The following is a 14,661-nucleotide window of genomic DNA, read 5'->3' on the forward strand; positions in this document are numbered from 1 at the left end:
CAATGTGCAACACATAACATGCATGAGAAATATTTTTTTAATGTGCAGGGGAGAAAGATCTTTTTGTGTGAGCATAACAGCAGCAGGAAAAAATACTTTTAGATCTTCAAAAATTTGGAGAGTTTCAGAATACTGAACTAAAAAAAAAAAAAAAAAAGGATTTTAAAAGAACACAGCAATAAAGTAAATAAACAAGTAAATTATGATACAGTGAAAGACCTAAATGCTTGCCCCAGTAGACAACAGTAGTGTCAAAATGTTCTCTAGAATGCCAGAACATTAGGATTATTTTTACTGGAGCAATAAAACATAGAGCCAGCTGTTCTCTGGTCATCTGTGCAAATCACGTTACACAATACTTCCCAGCGACAGCTCAAACTTGGTGCAAACTACAGCTACAGTAGGAGCTTTGGCTTGGTGAGATTACCCACCCAACAAGGTGCTGTGGATGTGATCAAACTGCTTTCCATAGTTTTCTTTCCTCTATACTGACAGGTTTGTTTCAGTGCCTTGACATCTCCTTCTTCACAGTTCGTCCACCTCTTCCTGCTCCTTTCCATGCCATCCCTTATTCCTTGCCTTTCCTATCTATGGCAGTTTGATCCACTTTACGGAAGCTTATCAAAGAATTTAAGTTCTAATCTAAGAACCCTAGGAAAATCATTACACCACCATGCTTTTTTAAAACTGTTATCTTTTCTCTGCATTAAGACTGTATGTTCCTCATCAGACAAAGCATCTTGTATTCTGTTCAGAGACCTCCTTGGATTCAGCGCCTCTTGGTTCCTTCAAGTTTACCAATCTGTATGATTTTTAAAATACATACTAATTTTGTAAAATTTTGTCTTCCAGTAAGACACAGAAAAGGAAATAAAAAGGGTTTTTTTGGTTTAGTTTTTGTTAGTTTGTTTCCCCTATACGTGCACGCTCACACTTAATATTTGGCAGAAAAGCTTGACTATATACAAGTAGTCCAGCATACAACTATGAGTTAACAACTGAAACCATCAGGCAAACAAAAATGACCAAATTTATTAATATTTTTATTTGAATGCTGACTCCTGAGCTTACAGTTCTTAAGGCATTACTGTTCCTAGCAGCACTACAATAAAACAACAGGTAATAATAAAATACATAACCCAGGAAATTAAAGAAATTCCATCGGGTCAGCAGATTGATTTTTTAGTTTAAACCCTGAAGGCCGCATGCATCATTAAAGATTTGATGTTAGGTAAGAGCTCCATACCCAGCTGGCAAACCAGATGTATCAGCACGTATTAGGGTTGATCACAATTTGCTGATTGTTCTACAGTTCATTTCAGATTTTGGCAAGGCTCTTAGTTCAAACTCTTCTAAACTAAGAAGGAGAGACGTAAGGGTGGAAACCCCACAGAACCTTGAGGTTCTCAGATAATGAAATGACACCAAAAAATATAATACACCTCTCTTCACCTCTGGCCAGGGTAGAAACCTCAAGTTTTGGTAAACCCAAGAACTAAGCCAGTTCCTATATAATGGCCACATGCTCAGTCTACAGTTTGTTTTTTGACAAAAGCATGCCAGCAAGTGTTCCAAACTCTGCCTGAATGTGAATCCCTGGTTTTGTTCAGAGAATGAATATTTGAAGCACAAACCAGGCCAGGAGGAGGTAAATGGACAGATTCTAATGGAGGAGCCAGCATCTATTCATATCATACAATCCTTTTCCGCTTTTATTTATTTTAAATAGAGTTTTTGTTACTACACTAATATAAGAGGTGTGCCAGTAAAAATTAAGCTATCTTTGGAGCACAACTTGTCGGGTTTTTTTGGTGTTTTTTTTTTCCCTCTCTCTCTGAGCACTGCTTAAAATGCTGGCCATGATGCAGTGGTCCATAGGTATTACCGTGGAGCAATATACAATAATAAAAATAACACAGCCTGCTTACCTTGCAGGAACTGCATAAGAGCCATGGGATCTATGATATACATATCATATTGTGTATAAAAATAGAAAAAGCCTTTATCTTAGAACAAGAGAAGCTACTTTTTCTCTTATTCACAAAAAATTGCTGTGTGCCCTCTGATCTCAAACACGCAGTGTCTTTAACGATTCATATATTTGTGCCTCTTTCTCTTTCTTTCTCACTTCTCTTCCTGCCTATGGCTAAGGACCTCAATATCCATATCAAGTAATGTTTACACATGCGCATGCTTAAAGCTTTTTCTATGTGGATTGGTGATATGCTTCAGTATTGTTGACTATCTTATATATGTATTGAAAGAAATATCTGTAGTCCCTCCACCAAACAAAGGAAGAGCGATTTTTGAAAAAAAAATATTCCTGTGCCTGACTTCAAGTATCATCCTAAGCAGTCAGGATTCTTCAGTCTGCTAGATCATTTCATACAAGCAGCAATGCAATTGCTAGCTACAGGTCAAGCACTTTCAACGCTTTCAGATTGACCCTCATTTTTCCCTCTGAGCATTATTTCGCCCTGCACAAAATTAGTAGATGGAGCTGTCCCTTTGCAAAATGCATATCATGTCCCACCATGCCATCTGGGCTATATTCAGGAAATAGTCCATGTGGCATTTTTTTTTTGCCTAACATCCCTTCCTCACTAGAACAGCCTGCAGATGTTTTCCCTCAGCTTTTCTCCTCTAGTTCCTGTTTTCAATGACCTCTAAATTCCCCGGAGTTTTTCATTTAATTTTATTGTGTTTTGTTTTAACTTTTGTTACACGCAAACCATACGGGGCACATTCTGAGGAAAATAAACAGCAGTGCTCCAAAGCTAATAACTTCTTTCTCTAAGTCTTGCGTATAATAGAGTTATTGTGAAGTGGGAAAGAAACCCATGGGTACAGCTGGCCAGGTGCTCTGCTGGTGTGTTATCCTCATCATTTGCTGTTGCTTTGGGAGACAGTAAACTCCTTTCAAATTCTGATGTGTGGGCTTGTTTTTACTTCTTTAAAGCTGCACAGCAGTGTGAGAAATAATGTAGCTTCAAAATAGTGGGACTCACACAGCAGGATGCAAGTGAGAACTGATGTTCTGGTGCAAAAAAAGTTGAAAACTACAGGGTCGTGATACTTTTCCAACTTATACCACCAATCTGTATGTTCCCACTGTGAAAGCATTTCTAAGCATACTTTTTGATAGATATCATCATTTCTAAGTGAGATAGATATTCTGAATCTTTGAATAAAACAACTCTTCTGTGTGTTTCCTCAAGATGGTTTTGATCAGAACAAGCAGTCCTCACAAGAGCTTTAGCTGTTCTCTGAACATTAACTACTCACAGGATATTTACATTACAGGGTGAGCTGAATGTATACCCATCTATTTTTGGTGAGAAATATTTCACATCAGAACACCAGCTTTGATAATCAAACCACAGATATTTTTATTGAAAAGTTAAAAAAAACACAAAACTGAAAGTAGGTACAATTATTAAAAGATAAAGCAAATCTTTAGCTGAAATAGATGACCAAGTGGTAAAAAGCAAATATAGGTTAAAAATTTCACATGCTCATGTGTCGAAACTCACTTAATATTGCTTTAGATATCTACAAAAACTGTTACAATCAACCAAAAGGACTGTAACTAGTAGTAGTACATTCAGTTTTTCTGTCATTACGATTAAAGCAGTGAAAGAGACTAAACAGAATAATTTAAGCTGTATCCCTCTTAATAACTGAATGTTTCTCATGTCCTAACACTGTGCAGGTAGATTTAGTACTCTAAGGAGAGAAACTGTATCTGCTTCCAAATTCTGGCAGTTTTCCCTTAGGAAACAAAAACTATTCTCATAGCAGTTCTTATAGCAATCCGAAATAAGAGAGAGCTGTGGCCGTAGCTTCCACTGACCAGTATATTTACTTTGGGAGAGACTTATTGTTAGTGAAATACTTCTCTGAACTGTGAGTGACCTTTTCTACCTCCTTTTGCAAATGTGGTATTGATAGCTAGCATACAAAATTAAAACCAGATCTGCTCAACTTTACGCATACTCAGTGAAACCATATACAGATCACAATGCTTGCTTTGCTCAGGATGAGCTCCTTTAGGAAAAAAAGACATGTCAAATACGATTTTAAACTATATTCTTACCACTCAGTTTTCTAGATAGGTAGTCCAGACACAGTGATTTAGTACTTACTTAACTTATTATGGGAAGAGCTAAATGTTCTATTTTCCTCCAAGAAAAAATATGCATGTTCAACCCTGAAAATATTAAAAATATCTTGAAATAGACTGGATATTAACTATAATAATATATATAATAAACAATTATTTTTTTGATTGTGTATATCAACAACAGTTTTCTTTTGTTTGTGAAAAATGACGTAATGGAGTTAGTGAACAAAGATGTTCTATAGCTTCACTCAAGTAATACATATAAATAGACAATGGTATCCATATCAATATAGCACATTCTATATCTATCTAATTCACTGTAGAAATGTGTAAAACTGTAAGTTTGATAATTAGGCAATTATGAGATTAATTCTCATACATGTCAAATTTGTAAACCTTTCCATTAGCTTGTAGTACTCTTCTGACAGTAATGGGTCTTCTTTTTATGTCATGGATGGTTAATCAGTATGAGCTAACAGGAAAGTCACATTTCAGAGGCATGTGGAGACTACCTCTTCCCGAAATGTACAAAGAGTTCATTTGCAATTTGCTTAGATTTATCCTGAATCTAGATAGCACAATTGCCAAGAGAACTAAATTAGATTCTAACATAGAAAACAGAATACATGTGGTTGACTCAATGAAGTTCTTAGAGTATGAGACTTCAAATTGTTCCTCTTTGATAATATGTTATGCTAAAAACAAAGAAACAAATTATTATTCTACAAAATATAATTTGTTCTAGTTTTATTTCTACAAAAATGAGACTATTAACAGACAAACTTAATAAATTCAATCCATAAGAAGAACAAGAAAATGCGTGAATATTTTTATTAAGCCAGACTGTTCCTTGGCTAAGTCATAGAGTTTTCTGTTCAGGAGAAGTTGGACAGGATGGTTATGCAATGATGGACAAGATATAAGTGTATTTGATTAAACAAAACTACTACTTTACTTCCTATCTAGTCAGGAAAAAAAAAGAACAAATAATACTGATGTTAATTATACATGCATGACTTACTCTTCACAGATTTCAAACAGAAGGACTATGCTTAGTTGTGAATATAAATTATAATTCTTCTGGATATTAAGAGAAGCTGCATATAACTCAGCAGTGAATTACCATTTGTAGTTATTATGTAGGTCTTGCTTATCTTTCTCTGTTTCATAAGTCATTAGTCCATTTATGTCAGTACTGCGCTGTATTTTCTTCAGCTCACTAGATTATCCATCAAATGACCTTAAAAAAAACCTAGAAAAGAAAAAATATTTTAAGTGCTTCATTCTTTAAATAATTTTCCCAGTGGTCATCTGAGATCTTTGTAATTATTACTCCACAGGCATTGATCCTTGTTAACAACAAAATCAGCAAAATAAGTCCAGCAGCTTTTGCTCCTCTGAAGAAACTGGAAAGACTGTACCTATCCAAGAATAATTTGAAGGAACTTCCAGAAAACATGCCCAAGTCTCTTCAGGAGATACGTGCTCATGAAAATGAGATCTCCAAGTTGAGGAAAGCAGTTTTTAATGGACTGAATCAAGTGATTGTCTTAGGTATGAGCATGATGATCTGTAATGAAATCAATCCAGCGTATTGCATATTTTTTCAAGAAGCATTTAGTCCTCTCAGTAATTTTATGTGGAAAGCCACAAAATGTGTTATTAAATTATACTTCTACATTAGCTCTCATCTGATAGAGACATAAAGTTCAATGTATATTGATACATACAGTGCAGTGTAGCTCACTGAATATCTTTTGTCAACAGAATTGGGCACCAATCCACTCAAGAGCTCAGGAATTGAAAATGGAGCTTTTCAAGGGATGAAGAGGCTTTCTTATATCCGTATCGCAGATACTAACATTACTAGCATCCCTAAAGGTAAGAATTTTGTTAATTATTTGACAGATTTACACAAGTGTAAGACAGAAACTTCTAGTCAGCTAGAGAAACTTAAAAAGTGAGTAGAGAAGCGTCTTGAGTTAGTTTTTAGAATATCCACTAGCTGACTATTGGATAAAGAAAAAAAAAAGCCTGAACAGCAAACAAAAACACACGCACACAGATTTCATTCTGTAGTCTGTTGGCTTTAACTGGTTTGGAAAAATTTGTTTTTCCCTTATGACAACCTCCAGAAGAGGTATACTTTACAAAGTAAGGCATTTTATGTTACTTTGCTCTCCTTGTCACATAGTTGAAATATAAAGTGGAAGAATGTTTTCTTCCTCTAAGCCTCGTTTGTGAACCTGGTCAATGTTGTACGGATGTAAACCCATGCAGAATTAAGTGAAGCTCTACAAGCATAAAATCAGCCATCCATGAACCCAAAGAGTTGAAGCCAAAGGATCATTCCTATGCAAAACAGAAATATTTGCCATTTTTAAAGTATTTCATTGTAAATCACTACAAAGTAAAAACAACTTTGGTATAAGCTTTTAAAAAAGAAAAGAACTAGAGAATGGTTCCAATGCAGAGGAAATTATATTCAATTTATTCTTACTTCAGCCAGCAAAATGTTTTGAAGTAGCTCTACTTTTTTGAAAGTTTAATACTAGTTGTTATTTCTTTCTTGCCACGTTTCCTGTTTTGACTGTTTCTTTGAGGGAGCTAAGATAGTTAAAATATTTGGTTCCAGTTTATTTTCCTGATAAATAGAATTTACAAACTAGTTTGTATCCCATTTAAAATACAATAAAACTATTTTTTCTCATCGTTATAATGTCATTTCCTGCTGCTGTTATTTATATACAAGAATGTCAGACTTCGTTTTAGCCAGACTACTCACATGTAGTACAATTATATATGTCCCATTTATGTAATTGCAAAGGCTAGAATATCAATGAAGAACTTTATTTAGATATTTCTTAAGAACTAACTGCTTTTTTTAATGACCTTAGGAGATTGATTTTATTTAATGGCAAATAAATTCTTACTAGCTGTTTTCAGTTTACCTGACTGTGAAGTGTCCTATTCATTCATGGAACTAATCTTGGTCATATCTGGCAAAAATCTTTAACACAACCTCCCCTCCTTTTCCCCTACCCAAAACAAAGAAACAAGCATAAAATAATACAGTTTTATCAAAAGTAAATTGATTACATTCTCTGTCTCAGGTCTTCCTCCATCCCTTACTGAACTTCACCTTGATGGCAACAAAATCAGCAAAATTGATGCGGAAGGTCTGTCTGGACTCACCAACTTGGCTAAGTAAGTGTTTAATTTTTTCTTTTCACATGTAAATATTAATTGAAATTGTAACCATTACAGAGCAATTAAAAACATAATTCTGGGCTTCTCAGCATTATCATCATTGAAGCTTTAAGTAACTTAGAAAGAAGAAGCTCCGAAGACTTGCACGCTGAAATAACAATGCAAAAAACTTTTTTATTTCTGAGCACCCTCTCCAATTATCTTCAGTTATGAGCAATGTATGCCAGTTTTTTTCACATGAATACTGTTATATTTTAGAACTCTTATGAAAATAGAAACATAATTGACTACTACTCAGATTATTGTATCTTATTCCTAGATCTACATGTTAAACATTCAGACTGTCATAATGAAAGCAAAAAAAAAAAAAACAAAACACAAAAAACCCCCACAGAAATCTAACAAAGACTGTTCAGCAAAAGGATTTAAATTTACCAATTTTTAGTACCTTGGACTACAGTTTAGCACAGTGACATAATTAACACACATTCACATGTTTTGAATCTGGCAGTCCCAAGTGATGAGTCTCACAGCAGCTTTCTAAAGCTTGTAAAACAAGACATGTTCGATGTTCATGTTTGATTAAATATTCATCCTTGCTTAAAATAAGTTTTTTCCTGGATGTCATGAACAAAATAAAAATTCTATAATTATGGGTTACAGAACTGTGAAGCAATTATTGCTACTGATAGCAGCTTCGTATAAATCCTTCAGGCAAATGATAGATAAAACTTTAGGCAAAAAAAAAAAAAGGAAAAAAAGACCACCAAATTCTTAATTACTCAGTTCTTAACTACTACTTACTTACCAAGTTCTTAATTACTACTGTTTGGAAATGTGTTGTCCTGCAGATGATGCTGTTTTTCTGCTTTTTGAAGTTAATCTCTGGAAAACACTGTAGACAACATTACATGGTTAATATTGTTGGAATTCCTTCTAAAGTCATAAATTAGATGCAGCAAGTGCTAGTAGACCACTCAAAATATCTAACCCTGGCCTGCTTCCATTGCGGTTGCACTGAAGCAAAATAATCTCTTGTGGTCTGGAAATGTGGAGCTGTGCAGAGTGGGCACCAACTTATAAAATTGTTCTCTCTGGCCTGTGGTTGAGCAAGCAACATAAGCACAGTCAGAAATCTTTTGAAAAGCTGAAAAGTAAGGCAAAGTAAAGATCTGATGAAAAAGCAGGGTGCTGGGTATAACACAGCAGACACTTAGAAAGGAGGGTGTTACAGGACAGCATATGTGATAAATCTAAGGGGCAATATGCATCCTCCTGCAGTTCTACAGAAATAAACTACCCGAAAATAGTTTTTATTTGTATGGGTAAGACATCAGGAACATCAGTTTGAGGTCGGATAACCCTCCTGGATTGTATCAACAGTGCTCAACAGTCTTATAGCTGTCTTTAACAGATAGTTGACCTGCGAGAAAGTCTTTCAAAACTTTTCATATAATGCTGCAGTGAAAAAAAAAAAAGTCTCAGGAATGTAAATGGAACAAAGACTTTGCTGATTTCATGCAGGAAGGAGGTTTGCAGAGGAATATACGCTTTTTTATATATATGTGCATACACAACTGCTGCTACTAAAGTCTCTAGATCTTATTAAAGTTTACTGAAGAAAATCTAGCTGCCCTTTTTTTTTTTCCCTAAAGTTTTATCTATCATTTGCCTGAAAGATTTATAGGAAGCTGCTATCAGTAGCAATAATTGCTTCACAGTTCTGTAACCTGGGGTTACTTCGAGTCCTGAATAAGAATGTTTGTTAAAGTGTATGTAACAAAAGAGTCGGCTATTGCAGACAAAACAAAGTAAAAACGATCAGAGAACTACCTCTGTGCTTAGCTATGGTTTGGTTATGCTATTCAACTATGTCATGACTGTATCAGCTAAAACACTATGTTATCAGTTCATTAATATAAAAGGAAATAGATTTTGCCAATAGTAAACAACAGCCATTTTCAAACCTCTTCTCATTTGTTCCCACCAGAAGAGGGAAGATCCTGTTCTTTCCTAACTCTTTTAATCAGTTTGTATGTTCTACAGTAATCCTTTCTGATTCCATTTTTAAGCATAACTTCTAACTTAGAGTTCAAACAACAGTTAACAAAGTGTTAACAAAGGACAGAGTGCCTACTCATAACAACTGCAGAATTACCACTGAATTCCGTACTGCAACACAAAGCCTTGAAACTTAGGAGAGACTCTTTCACATTTTCCTAACTGGACCACATAAACTATGTTAATAAACCCTGAATGTGGATGTATAAATTGGGAAGGATGACTTTGTGGCTAAAGTTCTGGTCTGGAACCCAGAATAAACGTGTAATGTCCCATTTCTATGTTCTGCTGAGAAGATCACTGTATGACTCAGCTCCTGTTTACAGTTTGCAACATGGCTCTAACTACATGTACTTTAGAAGGATGTGGTGAAGATTTAAAATTAACAGCTCTAGTCATTGTGGGTCTAGTTTGACAAATAAAGTTACAGTTCGTAATCCTAAAGTCATTTGAGAAACTTTTAAAGAAAGGCTGGTACCTATGTGGATACACGGTATGTATTTACAGTGCAATCAGGCATATACACAGTTTAGAAAAGTATGCAGAACTGTGGACAAATTAAGTGAAGTCATGATACTTGTAAGTATGGTAGCTCACACCAGATATCAGTCATTTTAATACATTTATCTAAACTAGTTATCATTGGTGACTCTGAACCTTATGCATAAACGTAGTCTTTTCTACTGTAGTAGTTTGTAGAAGTAATAACCACAAGAAAGATGATTATGTAGGTAAGTTTAATGTTTTAATTAGTTTCTTTTCATGTGTTTGTTTGTTTGTTTGTTTGTTTTTTCTCCAGATTGGGTCTCAGCTTCAACAGTATTTCTTCTGTTGAAAATGGTTCTCTGAACAATGTACCTCACCTGAGAGAACTTCATTTGAATAACAATGAACTTGTCAGAGTACCTAGTGGGTTGGGTGAACACAAATACATCCAGGTAAGGTTTATCATACTGCCTCAGATAACAACGTTTGGAAGATTATAGACGATATATGAATGGTTATTCAATTTTGAATGAAAACATTTAGTTGTGAGAAAGATAACTTGATTAAAGTTTCACTCATCATTGGATAGGCATAGAAAAGTAGTAAACAATAGGACTCTTATTCTGTTGGGTATTTTTTGGCAATGGAATTGTCTAGATCTGTAGGCATGAATTTGCATCTTTGTGACTTAAAAAGACACAAATATGGAGATATGGAGATACAGAGATATCTATGTACTTATTTATTTATTTATATACTTTTTTTTTTTTTTTTTTTTAATTAGAAACTGTGCTTTCTAGGAACATTTGTTAACTTTTCATTTTTTTTATTCAACTCAGTGATGTGTTTCAAGTTTCTCAAAAACCTTCCATTTGGTATCCTACAAAGCTATGCCTTCAGGAGGTGAAAGAGGAACAATTCACACCAGCGGTGTTTCGAGGTCTGTGTGATTAAACAGCAAGAAATATGACCTCTTGGAACCAGTTAAAATCTGTCTCCACTTGGTCTTAGGTTTTAGAGGAAGGAATCATGGAATCATATAATCACCAAGGTTGGAAAAGACCTACGTGATCATCCAGTCCAACCATTCACCTATCACCAATAGTTCTCACTAAACCATGTTCCTCAACACAACATCTAAATTTTCCTTGAACACCTCCAGGGTGTCCAGGGAGAAAGCTCCCAAAGAATGAAGACTCCCAAATGGAAATCACTGCCTTCATGTAGCTTGAGAAAATTCATTGGAAATGGTCACTCTGCAGCAAAGTAATCATCAACTATCAGCAGTTACTTTGGCTCTGTGTCCTGTAGAGTTGCATTCATGAGAGTGAAGGTTGAACAGAAACCATTCAACAATTAATGCATTCTTTATATACAGCATATGCTTCTGAACCACAGTACTACGTTAATAATTTCACATTTGTCTCCTGCTTCAGCTACAGTATGATCAATTGATAGTGCTACTACTGTATTAGCATGCAAAATTTATGCTCATTTTCTAGAAATTATTTCTAGTTTGATATATTACAGGTATTTCAAAAAGTAAGAAGAATCTTAATTTGTTTGTTTTAATTTGTCTGGAAAAGTGGATGTGTTTTCAGTCTGAATGATATTGCACAATACTATTTGACATGAAATGATTTATGTTATTTGCCACGGCATCTCAATTTCTCACTTATGCAATTCTATAATTTTCAGGTGGTCTATCTGCATAACAACAAGATTGCTTCCATTGGCATCAACGACTTTTGCCCTCTTGGCTACAACACCAAAAAGGCAACTTATTCTGGTGTGAGCCTCTTCAGCAACCCTGTGCAATACTGGGAAATCCAGCCCTCTGCTTTCCGATGTATCCATGAACGCTCTGCAGTACAGATTGGAAACTACAAATAGATTTCTAAAGGCGGGGTTTGGTTATATTTCAGCTAAAGTACCTGTTGTAATGGGCCTGTTCAAAAAATTGTTGCTAACAGTTAGTGCCAAATACCAGAAACTTCACCGTAAAGTGGAGATGATCCAATTATGTAAAATAAATTAATCATTACAGATGTGCAAGATCAAACATACCATCAAAAAGAATTTCTGTCTGTGCTTTAAACTGACTTATTTCAGCCTTCTTTTCCAGCATGCTTTCTGTGGTAATTTTTGGTTTGCTGAATCCTACAGGTTTTCAGATTCCACTGTATATGAGATTCGGAGTAAATATTTGTCAAACTATGATTTAAAAAAAAAAAAAAAAAAAAAAAAAAAGATAGTGATTGAGCATATTTTTATAGCCACTGAAGAAAAATAGTAGAGGAAAAAAGGACTCTCAAGTCAACTTGAAACTTGAGAAGGAGAGAGTTACCTCCTTTAAATTTATTTCAAGCCCTGGAGGTTTAAAAATATTACTATAATACTAAGCTAATTTTGAATGTATCTATTTAGCAGAGGCAAATAAAATTGTTGCTGATGTCATTATTTTCGGAAAAAAATAAATTCATATTGTACACATAGTTCTTTTAAGTTTGCCATTTTTTTAGAGCAATGCTATTCAGGATTAGTCTAACATAATCCTAGTGAACAAAATAATGAGTAGTCTGCAGCACAAAACCTATAACCTATGTCTGGAGCTCAATTACTAATTTTCTCTAGGGCAAATCCCTCTCACCTTAGTCATAAGAGCAGTTTGATTTTCAGTGAAGCAACTTTGCAGACTAAGGTATTAGGCTTTAGCCATTGGTATCAATCCATGTATATATCTAAAACAAAAATAATAGCAGTTCACTGTTCATTTCTTCTACATTGTACATTTGTCATCATCCTTTACTGATTTTGTTTTTTAAACACTGTTCTTAACTGTCAAGTAGAGATATGCAGGCTCCCCATCAGATGAATATGTGAAATTCAGAATAAAAGCAAAATCCTAAGCATAGCAAAAAAATGAAGTGAAATAACAGAAAGGCCTAGTTGAACATTGCTGGGATATCATTTGTAGAAATATCTTCTGAGAATCATCTGAAGCTTTCTGCAAATTGGGATTCTACAACACATTCTAGTGGGTAGCAAGCACATCAAAGGTAGGCTGCACATTTCTACTGTCGATCTACAAAGCTAACCATATACTCAATCAAAATGCCACCTTAAAAGAATGTTCTGCAGCCTCTTAATTCTCCAAAGCCAATCTCTCTAATTTGTAAAACATATATGTCATTTATATTAAAGGATAATGCAATACAGGCAAATTCCACAGTGTTTGTCTTTATTTTCTGTTTTGTTAGCATGACATACTGTGAAAGAACTTTAATTGTGGTTAAGCCCTGAGAGTGAACATCTTTGGCATGGTAATAACTAAAGTACAAGCAGATTATTTGAAAATCTTTTGTCTTTAGAAAAAAATCACTAATAGGCCTTTCTTTTTTAGAATATGAATATGTCCTCTTAATATTGTCATTTATTTATAAGTAATTGGAAATTACAATGAAGCATGAAAACAATTACACAGAAACAAGGTGTTGCCATCTTTGTTTGTTATCTAGTTCAAAGAAATAGCTGATGAGTTCCTGTATTTGCATCTGATTTTCTTCTGGGTTTCAAATTTTCTGAGCATTATTTTTAGAAAACTAACAATACTTCATATTCTTCTGTCACTGGCAGAAAAACCTTCTGGGTAATCAGCAGGTTATTTTTTCCCCTTTGGCTTTTGGTTGGGTATCTGATATTACTCAGAGAGACTTCATATACAAAGTTGAGTGCTGGCATTTCAGAAGAGGACACAGGCTTTTTTTTTAGCTTGAACAACTTCACAGATACACTTTACAAGAAGAGATTCATATCCTAAATAATACAAATAACTTATTATATAAAATTTCACATGAGCATGTATTCAAGCTTCCCTTTTGTCTCTCCGTAGCTTAAAAATCTCTACTGACAAAGGATTTTCTTTCAAACCAGAAACAACCTTAAGTCTATAAGAAAATACCTGAGCCTGTACTCCACTGTCTACACAATATCTACGTGAAATCCAACATAACAAATTTGCCTGTTTTCTGATTTTAAGCACATATATGTCATACAGTATATTTACTGCCAACAATTAAGGTCTGGAAAGATAATGAGAGTTTCCTGATTCCCAGCCCTGTAGAGTAAAAGTGAATAAGCAAATTCTACAGCCTAAGACACCAGCAAGATCTTGACACTGACTAGTTCAGAAGGCAAACACACTCTAGATTTTCCTGAAACAATTTCCAGACAATCCCTCAGTACCTAACAAAACCCTATACTGAGTCCAAACAACATGAAGCATCAGCAAACTCTTCAAAGCATTGGTGCATTGGAAGCTTAATACTTTTAAAACTACTTTTTTTGTATAAATACAGAACAGATGGCTCTTCTGCTTTTGAAAGGAAGAGAGAAAGAGAAAGGAGAAAAAGAAAGAGAAAGAGAAAGAAAAAGAGAAAGAGAAAGAGAAAGAGAAAGAGAAAGAGAAAGAGAAAGAGAAAGAGAAAGAGAAAGAGAAAGAGAAAGAGAAAGAGAGAAAGGGTTAGAGGAAGGCAGGAAGGAAGGCAGGAAAGAAGGCAGGAAAGAAGGCAGGAAAGAAGGCAGGAAAGGGAGAGGAGAGGAGAGGAGAGGAGAGGAGAGGAGAGGAGAGGAGAGGAGAGGAGAGGAGAGGAGAGGAGAGGAGAGGAGAGGAGAGGAGGGGGAGAAAGGGTGGGGGAGGGGGAAAGGGAAAGGACTCAATCCTTCCAGAAAGAATGAAGATGGTAAACAACCACATAATAACTTGTGGGATTAGACTCATT

General features: G+C 34.9%; 1 protein-coding gene across 1 annotated transcript in view; it reads left to right on the forward strand.

Moving 5' to 3' along the window:
• DCN (decorin) overlaps nt 1-13,104 on the forward strand; it is a 39,088-nt gene extending 25,984 nt beyond the window's left edge. Inside the window, exons 4-8 of the mRNA XM_052668288.1 lie at nt 5,464-5,677; nt 5,891-6,004; nt 7,237-7,330; nt 10,194-10,332; nt 11,579-13,104. Of these exons, the coding sequence (XP_052524248.1) occupies nt 5,464-5,677; nt 5,891-6,004; nt 7,237-7,330; nt 10,194-10,332; nt 11,579-11,773 (756 nt within the window). The 3' untranslated portion in view covers nt 11,774-13,104. The remainder of the gene's footprint in view (nt 1-5,463; nt 5,678-5,890; nt 6,005-7,236; nt 7,331-10,193; nt 10,333-11,578) is intronic.
• The last annotated feature ends 1,557 nt before the right edge of the window (nt 13,105-14,661 follow it).

The sequence above is a fragment of the Tympanuchus pallidicinctus genome, unplaced genomic scaffold (assembly GCF_026119805.1).
Source record: "Tympanuchus pallidicinctus isolate F22 unplaced genomic scaffold, pur_lepc_1.0 scaffold8, whole genome shotgun sequence".
In the NCBI taxonomy this organism is placed as follows: Eukaryota; Metazoa; Chordata; class Aves; order Galliformes; family Phasianidae; genus Tympanuchus; species Tympanuchus pallidicinctus.